The sequence below is a fragment of the Nerophis lumbriciformis genome, linkage group LG30 (genome assembly GCF_033978685.3).
Source record: "Nerophis lumbriciformis linkage group LG30, RoL_Nlum_v2.1, whole genome shotgun sequence".
Lineage (NCBI taxonomy): Eukaryota > Metazoa > Chordata > Actinopteri > Syngnathiformes > Syngnathidae > Nerophis > Nerophis lumbriciformis.
This window is the reverse complement of record NC_084577.2, coordinates 31,162,587-31,181,362: the sequence shown is the minus strand read 5'-3', so window position 1 is coordinate 31,181,362 and position 18,776 is coordinate 31,162,587. Positions and strand designations below refer to the sequence as shown.

Below are 18,776 nucleotides of genomic sequence, written 5' to 3'. Positions count from 1 at the left end.
TGCCCCCATGTGGACACATACATGTTTGCACTTTAGTTTGACACTATTGCCCCCATGTGGACACATACATGTTTGCACTCTAGTGTGACACTACTGCCCCCATGTGGACACATACATGTCTGCACTCTAGTGTGACACTACTGCCCCCATGTGGACACATACATGTTTGCACTCTAGTGTGACACTACAGCCCCCATGTGGACACATACATGTTTGCACTCTAGTGTGACACTACTGCCCCCATGTGGACACATACATGTTTGCATTCTAGTGTGACACTACTGCCCCCATGTGGACACATACATGTCTGCACTCTAGTGTGACACTACTGCCCCCATGTGGACACATACATGTCTGCACTCTAGTGTGACACTACTGCCCCCATGTGGACACATACATGTTTGCACTCTAGTGTGACACTACAGCCCCCATGTGGACACATACATGTTTGCACTCTAGTGTGACACTACTGCCCCCATGTGGACACATACATGTTTGCACTTTAGTTTGACACTATTGCCCCCATGTGGACACATACATGTTTGCACTCTAGTGTGACACTACTGCCCCCATGTGGACACATACATGTCTGCACTCTAGTGTGACACTACTGCCCCCATGTGGACACATACATGTTTGCACTCTAGTGTGACACTACAGCCCCCATGTGGACACATACATGTTTGCACTCTAGTGTGACACTACTGCCCCCATGTGGACACATACATGTTTGCACTCTAGTGTGACACTACTGCTCCCATGTGGACACATACATGTTTGCATTCTAGTGTGACACTACTGCCCCCATGTGGACACATACATGTCTGCACTCTAGTGTGACACTACTGCCCCCATGTGGACACATACATGTTTGCACTCTAGTGTGACAATACTGCCCCCATGTGGACACATACATGTTTGCACTCTAGTGTGACACTACTGCCCCCATGTGGACACAAACATGTCTGCACTCTAGTGTGACACTACTGCCCCCATGTGGACACATACATGTTTGCACTCTAGTGTGACACTACTGCCCCCATGTGGACACATACATGTTTGCACTCTAGTGTGACACTACTGCCCCCATGTGGACACATACATGTCTGCACTCTAGTGTGACACTACTGCCCCCATGTGGACACATACATGTTTGCACTCTAGTGTGACACTACTGCCCCCATGTGGACACATACATGTCTGCACTCTAGTGTGACACTACTGCCCCCATGTGGACACATACATGTTTGCACTCTAGTGTGACACTACTGCCCCCATGTGGACACATACATGTCTGCACTCTAGTGTGACACTACTGCCCCCATGTGGACACATACATGTTTGCACTCTAGTGTGACACTACTGCCCCCATGTGGACACATACATGTCTGCACTCTAGTGTGACACTACTGCCCCCATGTGGAGGTTCTAGAGTTGGTACCTTCTTAGGTTCCTAGAGATCTGACTCCTGCAGTGAAACTTCTTTGTCATTTTAGCTCAATCTGTCGTCACTGTCCTCGACTTGTATTTGGGACGACTGACTGTTAAAATTCTACTTCTCTGTCAGCAGTTTTCAGTACTTGAGACATACTTCTTCAGTTTGTATTGACAAGGTTGCTTCAGGTGAACAGTAAATGTGGGCGTTAACTTGCACTCTTCTACATCAGGCCTGTCCAATTGTGGCGTCTTTAGATGATTATTTGTCGCCATCTAGTGGACAACATGAGTGAGTCAGGCCAGTGACTATGGAGTGCACATTCTATATAACCTTTTATATATACAGGTAAAAGCCAGTAAATTAGAATATTTTGAAAAACTTGATTTATTTCAGTAATTGCATTCAAAAGGTGTAACTTGTACATTATATTTATTCATTGCACACAGACTGATGCATTCAAATGTTTATTTCATTTAATTTTGATGATTTGAAGTGGCAACAAATGAAAATCCAAAATTCCGTGTGTCACAAAATTAGAATATTACTTAAGGCTAATACAAAAAAGGGATTTTTAGAAATGTTGGCCAACTGAAAAGTATGAAAATGAAAAATATGAGCATGTACAATACTCAATACTTGGTTGGAGCTCCTTTTGCCTCAATTACTGCGTTAATGCGGCGTGGCATGGAGTCCATGAGTTTCTGGCACTGCTCAGGTGTTATGAGAGCCCAGGTTGCTCTGATAGTGGCCTTCAACTCTTCTGCGTTTTTGGCTCTGGCATTCTGCATCTTCCTTTTCACAATACCCCACAGATTTTCTATGGGGCTAAGGTCAGGGGAGTTGGCGGGCCAATTTAGAACAGAAATACCATGGTCCGTAAACCAGGCACGGGTAGATTTTGCGCTGTGTGCAGGCGCCAAGTCCTGTTGGAACTTGAAATCTCCATCTCCATAGAGCAGGTCAGCAGCAGGAAGCATGAAGTGCTCTAAAACTTGCTGGTAGACGGCTGCGTTGACCCTGGATCTCAGGAAACAGAGTGGACCGACACCAGCAGATGACATGGCACCCCAAACCATCACCCAACCATGCAAATTTTGCATTTCCTTTGGAAATCGAGGTCCCAGAGTCTGGAGGAAGACAGGAGAGGCACAGGATCCACGTTGCCTGAAGTCTAGTGTAAAGTTTCCACCATCAGTGATGGTTTGGGGTGCCATGTCATCTGCTGGTGTCGGTCCACTCTGTTTCCTGAGATCCAGGGTCAACGCAGCCGTCTACCAGCAAGTTTTAGAGCACTTCATGCTTCCTGCTGCTGACCTGCTCTATGGAGATGGAGATTTCAAGTTCCAACAGGACTTGGCGCCTGCACACAGCGCAAAATCTACCCGTGCCTGCTTTACGGACCATGGTATTTCTGTTCTAAATTGGCCCGAAAACAAAGAAAACAAAGATGCTAAACTGACAGTTGACAGGTAGAAAACAAAGATGGTGTTCAAATGAGCGGACTGTTGAAAATAGGAATCGGGGGATTACTTTTCACAAGTAATATTTAACATTAACGTACTATTGGTTGTATTTTGTGAAAAGAATATTAGCACAGAGTTGAGAAGGAGCAAAGATCTTCAATAGTACTGAAATAGTAGCCGCTAGCAAACAAGAGTATGACCATAATAGAATTGCTTGTCAATTAAATTAATTAATTGCTAAGAATGCTTCTCTCGACCAATCACGGGGCTCAGTCAGGTTGTCCGTGATTGGCTCAGCACTTCTTCCTTGTTGGGGAAGTTCCTGGAAGAATTGCAGTGAAATAATAATAATAATAATAATAATAATAATAATAATAAAGTCTACACCAGAAATGTCAGTCTGCAGTACCAGTGTATTCCACTAGGAGGTAACAGACCAACTGTTGAAATGTATTGATTTAACGTCACTTTTTTAAATTATTTTGAATAAACATCAATGGTTTAGTTGGATTTGTTGTAAAGTTGTTATTTTTTACCTGAAATGCCCAACTTTGTACAAATGTAACAACTTTGTACAAATGTAACAACTTTGCAACAATGTGACAAGACCACCTGCTCAGTGGCCTCGTGGTTAGGTCAGTGTTTTTCAACCTAGCCAAGGCACATTTTCTGCATTGAAAAAATGCGGAGGCTCACCACCAGCAGAGATCATTAAAAAACGAAACTCAGTTGACAGTAAAACGTCGGTGTTGCAATTGTTGGATATGACTTTAAAGCATAACCAAGCATGCATCACTATAGCTCTTGTCTCAAAGTAGGTGTACTGTCACCACCTGTCACATCACACCCTGACTTATTTGGAGGTTTTTTTCTGTGTGTCGTGTTTTAGTTCTTGTCTTGCGCTCCTATTTTGGTGGCTTTTTCCTGTCTTGTTGATATTTTCCTGTAGCAGTTTCATGTCTTCCTTTCACCTCACCTGCTTTGTTTTGGCAATCAAAACTATTGAAGTTGTGCGGACGCTATCCATCTGTGTGGGGACATTGTTGATTGTCATGTCATGTTCGGATGTACTTTAAGTGTAAGTCTTTGCTGTCGTCCAGCATTCTGTTTTAGTTTACTTTGCAGCAAGTTCAGTTTTAGTTTAATTTTCCATAGCCTTCCCTAATCTTCAATGGCTTTTCTTAGCGACACTCGCCTTTTTGTCTATTTTTGGTTTAAGCATTAGATACCTTTTTACCTGCACCCTGCCTCCCGCTGTCGTCTGCATATTGTGATCACGCTAGAGATGCGCGGTTTGCGGGCACAACCGCGGAGTCCGCGGATTATCCGCGGATCGGGCGGATGAAATTTTAAAAAATTAGATTTTATCCGCGGGTCGGGTCGGGCGGTTGAAATAAAAAAAAAAAAGATTTTAAATAGATTCAGGTGGGTGGCAGTTAAACCAATTGGGAAATATATATACATAGTTAAATGTTGTTACCCACATACGAAAAACGAGCAGGCACCTGCAGCATATGCCACAACAGAAGAAAAAAATAAAAAGAGATGGACACTTTTACGGAGTGGAGAAGGGACGCCTCGCCGGGGTCCGGGACCGAGGCCCCTTCCCCCGAGAGGGCCCCACCGGGAGCCGTAGCTGAGGCGATCCGCGAGAAGGGCCCGACGCACGTCCAGGGTCACCACCGCGCCCACCGCACCGACACCCCGCCTCGTCCGCCTTCGCCGCGGCCGGCGTCACGCGCAGCAGGTAAGCAGCTTACCTGCCCGCCACCCCCGTGGCCGGGGGCTCGTAACAGGGGTCACTCCGCGCGCAGTGCGCTCACAAAAGGGATGGGGCTCACCCTGGTTGATATAGACAGCAGGACGGTGGCCATGGAAGTTGGAACCCGCTAAGGAGTGTGTAACAACCCACCTGCCGAATCAACTAGCCCTGAAAATGGATGGCGCTGGAGCGTCGGGCCCATACCCGGCCGTCGCCGGCAGCGAGACGCGCTTGGAGGTGCGCTCAGCTGCGTCGTGACAGCGTGGCACGCGAATGTCTGTGCTGCATTGGATCAGTCTCCTTTCTTTAACAGGCAAAAGCTTTATAACCTCACTAATGCCTTGCATCGTCTATATTAGATGTATAACAACGGGCGGGTGCGGTTCTGATCAAATGTTATATCGGGTGGATGGCGGATGGTTGACGACTTTCTGATGCGGTTGCGGATGAAATAATTGCCTATCCGTGCATCTCTAGATCACGCCAAACCATGTTCCCGACATCTACAAAGCAACAAAGCTACCTGCTGCCACCTACTGATATGGAAGAGTATTACACGGTTACTCTGCCGAGCTGTCGACAGCACCGACACTCAACAACAACACATCATTTGCAGACTCTAATTACTGCTTTGCAAAATATATTTGTAACAGTGACGTGCGGTGAGGTTGATGGCTGGTGAGGCACTGACTTCATCACAGTCAGATTTACAAACATATGAACCCTAAAGAGTATCTTATTCACCATTTGATTGGCAGCAGTTAACGGGTTATGTTTAAAAGCTCATACCAGCATTCTTCCCTGCTTGGCACTCAGCATCAAGGCTTGGAATTGGGGGTTAAATCACCAACAATTATTCCCGGGCGCGGCGCCGCTGCTGCCCACTGCTCCCCTCACATCCCAGGGGGTGATCAAGGGGATGGGTCAAATACAGAGGACACATTTCACCACACCTAGTGTGTGTGTGACAATCATTGCTACTTTAACTTAACTTTAACTTTACACATACAAACTGTAGCACACAAAAAAGCACAAAAAAAAACATTATTATGGTCTTACCTTTACTTATAAGTGCGGGAACAGTGGTGTTGGTGTTGGAGGAGTTGTGAATGAATGAAATATGAAATCCGTGCTGCAGTCTGCAGGTGTACCTAATGTTGTGTCCCTGCAGTCGTTCACGGCTCCTCCGGCGCGAGCATTGTTGTTTTTGCACTTTTTGGCTTCTTGTTAAGTGACATTTTTTGGGTGGATTCGGTCTTGCACGTGGAGGGTTTGGGTGTGGGCTTTGGTTTGGTGTGGCGCTCCCATCGGGGGGTGCAGTCTACGGCGGGGGGGTGCATTAACCGGCACCAGGAGGCGGGATTACGCGTGCCTCACACAGTGCGTCATCGCAGCAGTTTTATGATTGCTCAGCACATGAAATACTTTACACACATACAGTTGTCGACAAAATACACCGTACATTATATACCTCAGCTAACTAAACTATGGAAATGTATAATATAATTCATATAGCAATACGGTCTCACTGCACAGCAGGCCAGCAGTTAGCCGAGTCCACAATCCATGGTGAGGCACTGAGTGACGTGCCTCAACTGGCTGCTGTTCACCGCACCGTCTCTTCTCAGTATTTGAACGGCAAATGTGAAAATTCAGCGATTTTGAATAAAAATAATCTAAAACTGGTGAAGTTAAATGGAAAATAACTTTATAGTATAATTGTTATGTTATACTGAGGGGAGGTGACGACAAACAGACACCAGGGGGCAGTATATACAATTATTTATTATATATATAGTCAATATATATATATATATATATATATATATAAATAATAATAAACAATACTACTGACCTAAGGAAATGGAGTGTGAACTATATCCAAAAGGGAATGGGGTAAGACTATGTGTAGAATTTAACTGAAGTGAGTGTTACCAACGTGTTGAACGAGATACGCGGAAGTCCAGGGGGCAGGCAGATGATCCGGGGCGAGAGCGAGGCGTCAGAATCCAGGGACGAGCAAGAGGTCGAGGAACGAAGGAGGCAGTCAGAGTCCAGAGGGAGATCCAGGGAAAAGTGAGATGCACAGCTCACTTTCCAGGTGACGAAGGGTACTGCGGGGACACGGGAGAAGACAAGGGACAAATCAAGGCACGGAGAGGAAACACAAATAGAGAGCATGAAGCTTGTTGCTTACGGTACACCATGAGAAAACTAAGTTCCCGCGCCGATCCTAGGGTCCACTGGTCTTTTAACCAGCTCGCCCTCATCAGTTCCAGGTGTGAAGATTGCCAGCGAGTGATTGCAGCTGGTGGCTGCTGCAGGGCGGGGACGCGCGCGGCGCGTCCCTGGATGTGCGCACCCGTGGGCGTGTCCCGAGGTGCGCACAGACGGATGAGCGGCGTTGGCAGGAGCCTGAGCCGTAACAATAATCACTGGATAAATATAACAATTTAATTCATTTGTTTTCTTTTTACATTTTTTTTCTTTCCATGATGGCAGGTGAGGCCCCGCCTCACCTGCCTCTAGTGACCGCACGTCACTGATTTGTAACCTAGTTAGGTGAAATTACATAATCTCCCACGGCACACCAGATTGTATCTCACGGCACACTAGTGGGGGCGGCATGGCGTAGTGGGTAGAGCAACCGTGCCAGAAACCCTCAGGTTTCTGGCACGGTCCTTGGGCGGGACACTTCACCCTTTGCCCCCGGTGCCACTCACACCGGTGAATTGAATGATAGGTGGTGGTCGGAGGGGCCGTTGGCGCAAATTGCAGCCACGCTTCCGTCAGTCTACCCCAGGGCAGCTGTGGCTATGAAAGTAGCTTACCACCACCAGGTGTGAATGTTTGATGGGTTCTACATGTAAAGCGACTTTGGGTACTTAGAAAAGCGCTATATAAATCCCAGTTATTATTATTATTATTATTAGTGTGCCGCGGCACAGTGGTTGAAAAACACTGGGTTAGCGTGTCCGCCCTGAGATGGGTAGGTTGTGAGTTCAAACCCCGGCCGAGTCATATCAAAGACTGTAAAAATGGGAGCCATTACCTCCCTGCTTGGCACTCAGCATCAAGGCTTGGAATTGGGGGTTAAATCACCAAAAATTATTGCCGGGCGCGGCCACCGCTGCTGCTCACTTCTCCCCCAAGGGGATGGGTCAAATGCAGAGGATAAATCTCACCACACCTAGTGTGTGTGTGACAATCAATGCTACTTTAACTTGAACTTTGACATGAAGTCATGCTACTTTAGGAAAGACATAGCAAATATATTCTTTTATTTCAATTCATATTTATTTAATGTCCACTTTCTCCATTTGTCCGTGGATTTTAAGTGAGTTTCTGCAGTCCGTAAGAATTCCATTTCAGATGTTTTGAACTTCATGCACCTTTGGATGTCTTTAGCTGCTGTTATTCCTGATCGTTCATCTGTCAGGACTGAGAAAACAGTTGCTTTGTGTGCAGGCTGACTTCTGGTTCTTCCAGTCTGCTGGCAGCTCACAACAAGGAGGACTTTGTCACGCCCAGGCAGGAAATGGGTGTGTTATTTTGAAGTCAGTTCAGTCGGCTCAGGCTGGATTTGTGACTCTTGCACTGATACTGGAAGAACCTGGGGAGGAAATATCCTAGCTGACCAAAGCTGTCCAGTTCTTTCTGACAATGTTTGTTACTGGCCTGGTTTTAGTGGTGGTGGTAGCAGCAGCTGCGTACTGCTATCACCAGGTGGTGGTGAAAGGGAAGCAGTGCAGAAGTCCAGCGAGGCTGCATGGCAAGACTGTGATTGTGACAGGTGAGAATGAGTTTTTTCTCTCTTAAACCAGGACCACTTAAGTCTTTCAGACATTTTTAAAAGTTAGCATGTGTTGCAATGACAACATATTTGACTTGAAAAGGTTGCATGCTAACATTTACCATGTGTAAAATCAACTATTTGACTAAAAAACTTCTTAAAAATCTGTATCCATCCATCTTCTACAGGAGGGGTGCTCACACTTTTTCTGCAGGCGAGCTACTTTTCAATTGATCAAGTCGTGGGGATCTACCTCATTCATATATATCATTTATATTGACTTATTTATGAAATATATGTTTTCGTTAACAAGTTAAAGGTGTTTAATAGTGATGGGTTGATGAGGCGTCATGAAGCGTTTCGACACATTGCAAAACTGTATTGATACTGTGTCGATACTGTGTCACTAAATACTGACATCTGCTGGACATTAAAAATCCCTACAGGCAACCTATGGACCGACTCAACTGACACTGATTTGATGCCCTAGTACAGGGGTCACCAACCTTTTTGAAACCAAAAACTACTTCTTGGGTACTGATTAATGCGAAGGGCTACCAGTTTGATACACACTTAAATCAATAAATATATTGTCATTTGTAAGTTACACGTAAGTGTGATTCAAACAAGAATAGCTAAATAAATAAATTTATATATATATTAAAAAAATGGGTATTTCTGTCTGTCATTCCATTGTACATTTTTTTTTCCTTCTACGGAAGGTTTTTTCTAGAGAATAAATGATGAAAAAAACACTTAATTGAACGGTTTAAAAGAGGAGAAAACACGAAAAAAAATCAAATAAAATTTTGAAACATAGTTTATCTTTTATTTCGACTCTTTAAAATTCAAAATTCAACCGACAAAAAGAAGAGAAAAACTAGCTAATTTCAATCTTTTTGAAAAAATAAAAAAAATAATTTATGGAACATCATTAGTCATTTTTCCTGATTAAGATAAATTTTAGAATTTTGATGACATGTTTTAAATTGGTTAAAATCCAATCTGCACTTTGTCAGAATATTTAGCAAATTGGACCAAGCTATATTTCTAACAAAGACAAATCAGTATTTCTTCTAGATTTTCCAGAACAAAAATTTTAAAAGAAATTCAAAATACTTTGAAATTAGATTTAAATTTGATTCTACAGATTTTCTAGATTTGCCAGAATAATTTTTTTGAATTTTAATCATAGTAAGTTTGAAGAAATATTTCACAAATATTCTTCGTCGAAAAAACAGAAGCTAAAATATTTATTATTCTTTACAATGAAAAAAAAATAAATTTACTTGAACATTGATTTAAATTGTCAGGAAAGAAGAGGAAGACATTTAAAAGGTAAAAAGGTATATGTGTTTAAAAATCCTAAAATCATTTTTAAGGTTGTATTTTTTTCTCTAAAATTGTATTTCTAAAAGTAATAAGAAGCAAAGTAAAAAAAATAAATGAATTTATTTAAACAAGTGAAGACCAAGTCTTTAAAATATTTTCATGGATTTTCAAATTCTATTTGAGTTTTGTCTCTTTTAGAATTAAAAATGTCAAGCAAAGCGAGACCAGCTTGCTAATAAATAAATGACATTTAAAAAATAGAGGCAGCTCACTGGTAAGTGCTGCTCTTTGAGCTATTTTTAGAACAGGCCAGCGGGCGACTGATCTGGTCCTTACGGGCTACCTGGTGACCGCGGGCACCGCGTTGGTGACCCCTGCCCTAGTATATACAATAATATAAACCAAGTCATTGTATTTCATTTAGGATTATTTCATATCTTCATTTAAATAAAAATATATTTGTATCTTTTTTAGATACAGTCAATAAATAATGTGAACATGTATCATAACATGGACATCTAAGAGAACGTGTTGTGGATGATTGTGGACTGGGAATTTTTTTTATTTTATTTTTTTACACATTTTTATAAAAAATAAAAATAAAAAGTTTTTCCGACGTATTACATTTTAGACAATTTCTCTTCTTAGTTATTATTTCTCCGGCTGTAGAAAAGAGCCGCTCACAGGGCACAGAGGAGGCGTCAGTGCGACACAGTTGGCGTATCGGTCACGTGACCAAAACAGCTCATGATCGGTCACGTGACTTTCTAAAAGCGGTACGCGCACCGACACAGGGTTTCGCTCTATGACCTCGACGCATGCGCCGATGCATCGGTGTTGCCGGACCCATCACTAGTGTTTAATGATAATGCAAGCATGTTTAACACATATAGTTAATATTGTTAATAAATTAAAGGTGTTTAATGATAATACAAGTATTTTTAATACATATAGTTAATATTGTTAACAAGTTAAAGGTGTTTAAAGATAATGCAAGCATGTTTAACACATATAGTTAATATTGTTAACAAGTTAAAGGTGGTTAAAAATAATACAAGTATGTTTAACACAAATAGTTAATATTGTTAACAACTTAAAGGTGGTTAAAGATAAAACAAGCATGTTTAACACATATAGTTAATATTGTTAATACATTAAAGGTGTTTAAAGATAATACAAGCATGTTTAACACATATAGTTAATATTGTTAATACATTAAAGGTGTTTAATGATAATCCAAGTACCGTATTTTCCGCACCATAAGGCGCCCTGGGTTATAAGCCGCGCCTTCAATGAACGGCATATTTCAAAACTTTGTCCACCTATAAGCCGCCCCGTGTTATAAGCCGCATCTAACTGCGCTAAAGGAATGTCAAAAAACAGTCAAATAGGTCAGTCAAACTTTAATAATATATTAAAACCAGCGTGATGTGGGCGCGCATGGAGTCGTATATCAACATGGACGGAGCTGCGTGAAAAAAGCCACCCGGCCTCTTCGCGTAAACTTAAACTTCCCTTAACCACTCGCTCATCTTTTCTTCATCCATCCATCCCTTCGAGTTAGCTTTTATGATGACGCCGGCTGGAAAGGTCTCTTTTGGCAAGGTCTTCCTTTTGAATATCACCTTGGGTGGAAGTTTCTGGCCATTAGCATGGCAAGCTAGAACCACAGTGAAGGATGACTTCTCATTCCCTGTGGTGCGAATATTCACCGTACGTGCTCCCGTTGTATCCACAGTGCGGTTCACAGGAATATCAAAAGTCAGTGGAACCTCGTCCATGTTGATAATGTTCTCTGGCCGGATCTTTTTTTCAGCTATCTTGTTTTTACAATATGCACGGAAAGTAGCCAGCTTTTCTTGAAAGTCTTTAGGCAGTTGCTGTGAAATAGTAATCCGTGTGCGGATGGAGAGATTGCGTCTTTTCATGAACCGGATCCCTGTCGCTTAGTAGGAGTCATTTTGTGGTCTTTACAGATGTAAACACACAAAGGAAATGAAACGTACGGTAATATCCGCGCGCTTTTTCTTCTTCTACGCGGGCGGGTGGTTGCTTACAGTAGAAGAAGAAGCGCTTCCTGTTCTATGGGGGCGGGTGCTTACCTTGGCGGTTGCTTGCGTAGAAGAAGAAGCACTTCCTCTTCTACGGGGAAAAAAGATGGCGGCTGTTTACCGTAGTTCCGAGACCGAAACTTTATGAAAATGAATCGTAATATTAATCCATATATAAAGCGCACCGGGTTAAAAGCCGCACTGTCAGCTTTTGAGTAAATTTGTGGTTTTTAGGTGCGGCTAATAGTGCGGAAAATACGGTATTTTTAATACATATAGTTAATATTGTTAACAAGTTAAAGGTGGTTAAAGATAAAACAAGCATGTTTAACACATATAGTTAATATTGTTAACAACTTACAGGTGGTTAAAGATAAAACAAGCATGTTTAACACATATAGTTAATATTGTTAACAACTTAAAGGTGGTTAAAGATACTACAAGAATTTTTAACACATATAGTTAATATTGTTAACAAGTTAAAGGTGTTTAAAGATAATGCAAGCATGTTTAACACATATAGTTAATATTGTTAACAAGTTAAAGGTGGTTAAAAATAATACAAGTATGTTTAACACAAATAGTTAATATTGTTAATACATTAACACATATAGTTAATATTGTTAATACATTAAAGGTGTTTAATGATAATCCAAGTACCGTATTTTCCGCACCATAAGGCGCCCTGGGTTATAAGCCGCGCCTTCAATGAACGGCATATTTCAAAACTTTGTCCACCTATAAGCCGCCCCGTGTTATAAGCCGCATCTAACTGCGCTAAAGGAATGTCAAAAAAACAGTCAGATAGGTCAGTCAAACTTTAATAATATATTAAAAACCAGCGTGATGTGGGCGCGCATGGAGTCGTATATCAACATGGACGGAGCTGCGTGAAAAAAGCCACCCGGCCTCTTCGCGTAAACTTAAACTTACCTTAACCACTCGCTCATCTTTTCTTCATCCATCCCTTCGAGTTAGCTTTTATGATGACGCCGGCTGGAAAGGTCTCTTTTGGCAAGGTCTTCCTTTTGAATATCACCATGGGTGGAAGTTTCTGGCCATTAGCATGGCAAGCTAGAACCACAGTGAAGGATGACTTCTCATTCCCTGTGGTGCGAATATTCACCGTACGTGCTCCCGTTGTATCCACAGTGCGGTTCACAGGAATATCAAAAGTCAGTGGAACCTCGTCCATGTTGATAATGTTCTCTGGCCGGATCTTTTTTTCAGCTATCTTGTTTTTACAATATGCACGGAAAGTAGTCAGCTTTTCTTGAAAGTCTTTAGGCAGTTGCTGTGAAATAGTAATCCGTGTGCGGATGGAGAGATTGCGTCTTTTCATGAACCGGATCCCTGTCGCTTAGTAGGAGCCATTTTGTGGTCTTTACAGATGTAAACACACAAAGGAAATGAAACGTACGGTAATATCCGCGCGCTTTTTCTTCTTCTACGCGGGCGGGTGGTTGCTTACAGTAGAAGAAGAAGCGCTTCCTCTTCTATGGGGGCGGGTGCTTACCTTGGCGGTTGCTTGCGTAGAAGAAGAAGCACTTCCTCTTCTACGGGGAAAAAAGATGGCGGCTGTTTACCGTAGTTGCGAGACCGAAACTTTATGAAAATGAATCTTAATATTAATCCATATATAAAGCGCACCGGGTTAAAAGCCGCACTGTCAGCTTTTGAGTAAATTTGTGGTTTTTAGGTGCGGCTAATAGTGCGGAAAATACGGTATTTTTAATACATATAGTTAATATTGTTAACAAGTTAAAGGTGTTTAAAGATAATGCAAGCATGTTTAACACATATAGTTAATATTGTTAACAAGTTAAAGGTGGTTAAAAATAATACAAGTGTGTTTAACACATATAGTTAATATTGTTAACAACTTAAAGGTGGTTAAAGATAATACAAGCATGTTTAACACATATAGTTAATATTGTTAACAAGTTAAAGGTGGTTAAAGATAATACAAGCATGTTTAACACATATAGATTCCTTTCTTTCATGAAGACAAGAATATAAGTTGGTGTATTACCTGATTCTGATGACTTGCATTGATTGAAATCAGACAGTGGTGATGATAACGTCCGCATTTTCGAATGGAAGAGAAAAAAAGTCCTCCTTTCTGTCCAATACCACATGAAAGTGGTTGGTTTTTGGCATCTTATTTGTCCAGCTTCCGTACTCCTTTGTATACACTTTACAAGAAATACATTGTCGGCAAACTCCGTAGCTTGCTAGCTTGTGCGTGCCAGCTTTCTGAGACTCTTATTTTGTTAGCGCAGGCAGGATGAAGCAGAGCTTTTATTGTGCAACTGTGCAGTCGGTCTTTGGAGTTTTGACGACAGGTACGGCGCCAGTCTGTTGAAATAAAGTGTTTCTCGCCTTCCAGTCGGTAATTTTAATGAGCTGGCAGCAGCCAGCGTCATCTCAGAAGACCCTCGGGTGCCGTGAATGTCAATCAAGTGACGAAAGTGACGTCATAGTGAAGATTTATGATCGCTCATTTTTAGGACTATTTTTTTAATGCCTGGCTGGTGATCGACTGACACACCCTCCGAGATCGACCGGTAGCTCGCGATCGACGTAATGAGCACCCCTGTTCTAGAGTGTGTTAAAATGAGCTAAAAAGCTAGCATGTTAACAGTTAGCATGCGTGAGCTGACAAATGATGTGACTCTGAGGCGTACACCTGTGAGTACTCAGGTGTTTGATTGATTGATTGAGACTTTTATTAGTAGGTTGCACAGTGAAGTACCGTATTTTCCGCACTATTAGCCGCACCTAAAAACCACAAATTTACTCAAAAGCTGACAGTGCGGCTTATAACCCGGTGCGCTTTATATATGGATTAATATTAAGATTCATTTTCATAAAGTTTCGGTCTCGCAACTACGGTAAACAGCCGCCATCTTTTTTCCCCGTAGAAGAGGAAGTGCTTCTTCTTCTACGCAAGCAACCGCCAAGGTAAGCACCCGCCCCCATAGAAGAGGAAGCGCTTCTTCTTCTACTGTAAGCAACCACCCGCCCCCATAGAAGAAGAAGAAGCGCGCGGATATTACGTTTCATTTCCTTTGTGTGTTTACATCTGTAAAGACCACAAAATGGCTCCTACTAAGTGACAGGTTTCCGGTTCATGAAAAGACGCAATCTCTCCATCCGCACACGGACTACTATTTCACAGCAACTGCCTAAAGACTTTCAAGAAAAGCTGGCTACTTTCCGTGCATATTGTAAAAACAAGATAGCTGAAAAAAAGATCCGGCCAGAGAACATTATCAACATGGACGAGGTTCCACTGACTTTTGATATTCCTGTGAACCGCACTGTGGATACAACGGGAGCACGTACGGTGAATATTCGCACCACAGGGAATGAGAAGTCATCCTTCACTGTGGTTCTAGCTTGCCATGCTAATGGCCAGAAACTTCCACCCATGGTGATATTCAAAAGGAAGACCTTGCCAAAAGAGACCTTTCCAGCCGGCGTCATCATAAAAGCTAACTCGAAGGGATGGATGAAGAAAAGATGAGCGAGTGGTTAAGGTAAGTTTAAGTTTACGCGAAGAGGCCGGGTGGCTTTTTTCACGCAGCTCCGTCCATGTTGATATACGACTCCATGCGCGCCCACATCACGCTGGTTTTGAATATATTATTAAAGTTTGACTGACCTATCTGACTGTTTTTTTGACATTCCTTTAGCGCAGTTAGATGCGGCTTATAACACGGGGCGGCTTATAGGTGGACAAAGTTTTGAAATATGCCGTTCATTGAAGGCGCGGCTTATAACCCAGGGCGCCTTATGGTGCGGAAAATACGGTACATATTCCGTACAATTGACCACTAAATGGTAACACCCCAATAAGTTTTTATACTTCTTTAAGTCGGGGTCCACTTAAATTGATTCATGATACAGATATATACTATCATATATATACTATCATCATCACACAAGATCATCATCAGGGTGTATACATTGAATTATTTACATTATTTACAATTGGTTTGGTTATCATCAGTCGTCAACAATTGAGAACAGATAAATGGATATTGGAACAGTGTAGGTCTGACTTTGTAGGATGTGGACAGCAAGTAGTGGGCAGAGAGAGAGAGAGATCAGAAGGCATAAGAAAAAGTATCTGCATTTGATTGTTTACATTTGATTATTAACAACAATCCGGGGAGGGTGTTAGTTTAGGGTTGAAGTTGCCTGGAGGTGAACTTTTATTGTGGTTTTGAAGGAGGATAGAGATGCCCTTTCTTTTACACCTGTTGGGAGTGCATTCCACATTGATGTGGCATAGAAAGAGAATGAGTTAAGACCTTTGTTAGATGGGAATCTGGGTTTAACGTGGTTAGTGGAGCTCCCCCTGGTGTTGTGGTTATGGCGCTCATTTACGTTAAGGAAGTAGTTTGACATGTACTTGGGTATCAGGGAGGTGTAGCAGATTTTATAGACCAGGCTCAGTGCAAGTTGTTTTACTCTGTCCTCCACCCTGAGCCCAGCCCACTTTGGAGAAGTGGGTAGGAGTGAGGTGTGATCTGGGGTGGAGGTCTAGAAGTAATCTGACTAGCTTGTTCTGGGATGTTTGGAGTTTAGATTTGAGGGTTTTTGGAGGTGCTAGGGTACCAGGAGGTGCATGCGTAATGGAAAAAGGGTTGAACGAGAGTTCCCGCCAGAACCCTCATGGTGCTTTTGTTGACCAGAGAGGAGATTCTATAGGGAAATCTCGTTCTTTGGTTGACCTTTTTGATGACCTTGGTTGCCATTTTATCACAGGAAAGATTAGCCTCTAGAATGGAACCTAGGTAGGTGACCTCATCTTTCCTGGTGATAACAATGTCAACCACTTTTATAGTGAAGTCACTGACTTTTAGTTAGGGTTAGGGTTAGGGTTAGCTGAAGAGACTCTGTACTGTCCTTTATGATGTTGTGTGCTCTCCTGGTGGCCCTGGTAGAGTACATGTCCTGTAGTGAGGGGAAGGCTGCTCCTGATATGTACTGAGCAGTTTTAGTCACTGGCTGGAGTGCCTTCCTGTCCTTAGCAGTGCAGTTTCCATACCAGACCGTGATTGAGCTGGTAAGCACACTCTCAACCGTACTTCTACAGAAGTTGCTGAGAATTTTGGATACATTTGGATATATGCATGTGTATATATGTATATCATACTTGCCAACCCTCCTGAATTTTCCGGGAGACTCACGAAATTCAGCGCCTCTCCCGAAAACCTCCCGGGACAAATATTCTCCCGAAAATCTCCCGATTTTCAGCCGGAGCTGGAGGCCACGCCCCCTCCAGCTCCATGCGGACCTGAGTGAGGACAGCCTTTTTTCATGATGGGAGGACAACAGGGTGACAAGAACTAAATCATCCAGACTAGAGATAAATTGTATTATTATGTTTAGCTTACCTAAAAATAAATATATTTATTAATTAAAAAAAACAAAAACGAAATACATTTTTACTATATTTTGCTAAAAACATCAAAATTAATTGTATTTTTATTTGTATTTTTTCTGACTCCTTATTACATCCAGCCATAGAATTATACATTAAAATAAACATATTTGAAATAATTAATTTTAAATGATCATGATTCATTTAAAATGACCATATTTAATTATTAAAATAATTGCTTGTTTATCAACAATTTTAGCATTTTATTCATTACATTTTGAAGCTCTCAGAAGCCAAGTTATGTTATATTCCTTAATATTTATTTATGCAAGTTTGAAGTATCAATGATCTAAACACAGTTTTGTTTGCATATTTTCAGGATGTAGATTATATATATATATATATATATATATATATATATTTATGTATGAAATACTTGAGTTGGTGAGTTCTAGCTGTCAATATACTCCTCCCCTCTTAACCACGCCCCCAACCACGCCCCGCCCCACCCCTGACCACGCCCCGCCCCACGCCTGACCACGCCCCCCGCCCCCCACCTCCCGAAATCGGAGGTCTCAAGGTTGGCAAGTATGATGTATGTGTATATATGTATATGTATGTTTATGTTTGTATATATATATATATATATACATATATGTATGTGTATATATACTGTATGTGTGTATGTATGCATATATGTGTGTGTGTATATATATATATATATATATATATATATATATATATATATATATATATATATATATATGTATGTATGTATGTATGTATGTATGTATGTATGTATGTATGTATGTATGTATGTATGTATGTATGTATGTATGTATGTATGTGTATATATATATATATATATGTATGTATATGTATGTGTATATACGTATGTATGTATATATATGTATGTGTATATATATATATATATATATATATATATATGTGTATGTATGTGTATATATGTATATGTATGTGTATATATGTATTTGTATATGTGTATGTATATATATGTATATGTATGTGCATATATGCATGTGTGTATATATGTATATGTATGTGTAAATGTGTATGTGTGTGTGTATGTATATATATATATATATATATATATATATATATATATATATATATATATATATATATATATATATATATATATATATATACATACATACATACATACATACACATATACACACACACACATATATATATATATATATATATATATATATATATATATATATATATATATATATATATATATATATGTATATACACACATATATATATACAGTATATGTATGTATGTATGTATAATGAATCACTATTGACATACTATTCAGAGTGCTCTGATTGCCAGTCAGGAGAGTTTAGGCCCTGGCCTCATTTTTTCTTTTGTTTCATTTGCCACTGCTGTTAGTCAGCTGATGAATGTGTTACCATGACGACCAAAAAAAGAAGGAAGTGGTCAGTCTTCCAGTTGTCACCTGAGATCATCCTCACATTGACTTACACAAATAACACAGTTAAGATCAA

At 41.1% G+C, this 18,776-nt stretch overlaps 1 protein-coding gene across 1 annotated transcript in view; it reads left to right on the top strand.

Annotated features, from left to right (window-relative positions):
- Positions 1-8,165: 8,165 nt before the first annotated feature.
- Positions 8,166-18,776, top strand: part of LOC133572854 (dehydrogenase/reductase SDR family member 13-like) — a 34,269-nt gene continuing 23,658 nt past the window's right edge. The window contains exon 1 of the mRNA XM_061925913.1: positions 8,166-8,456. Within this exon, the coding sequence (XP_061781897.1) occupies positions 8,327-8,456 (130 nt within the window). The 5' untranslated portion in view covers positions 8,166-8,326. The remainder of the gene's footprint in view (positions 8,457-18,776) is intronic.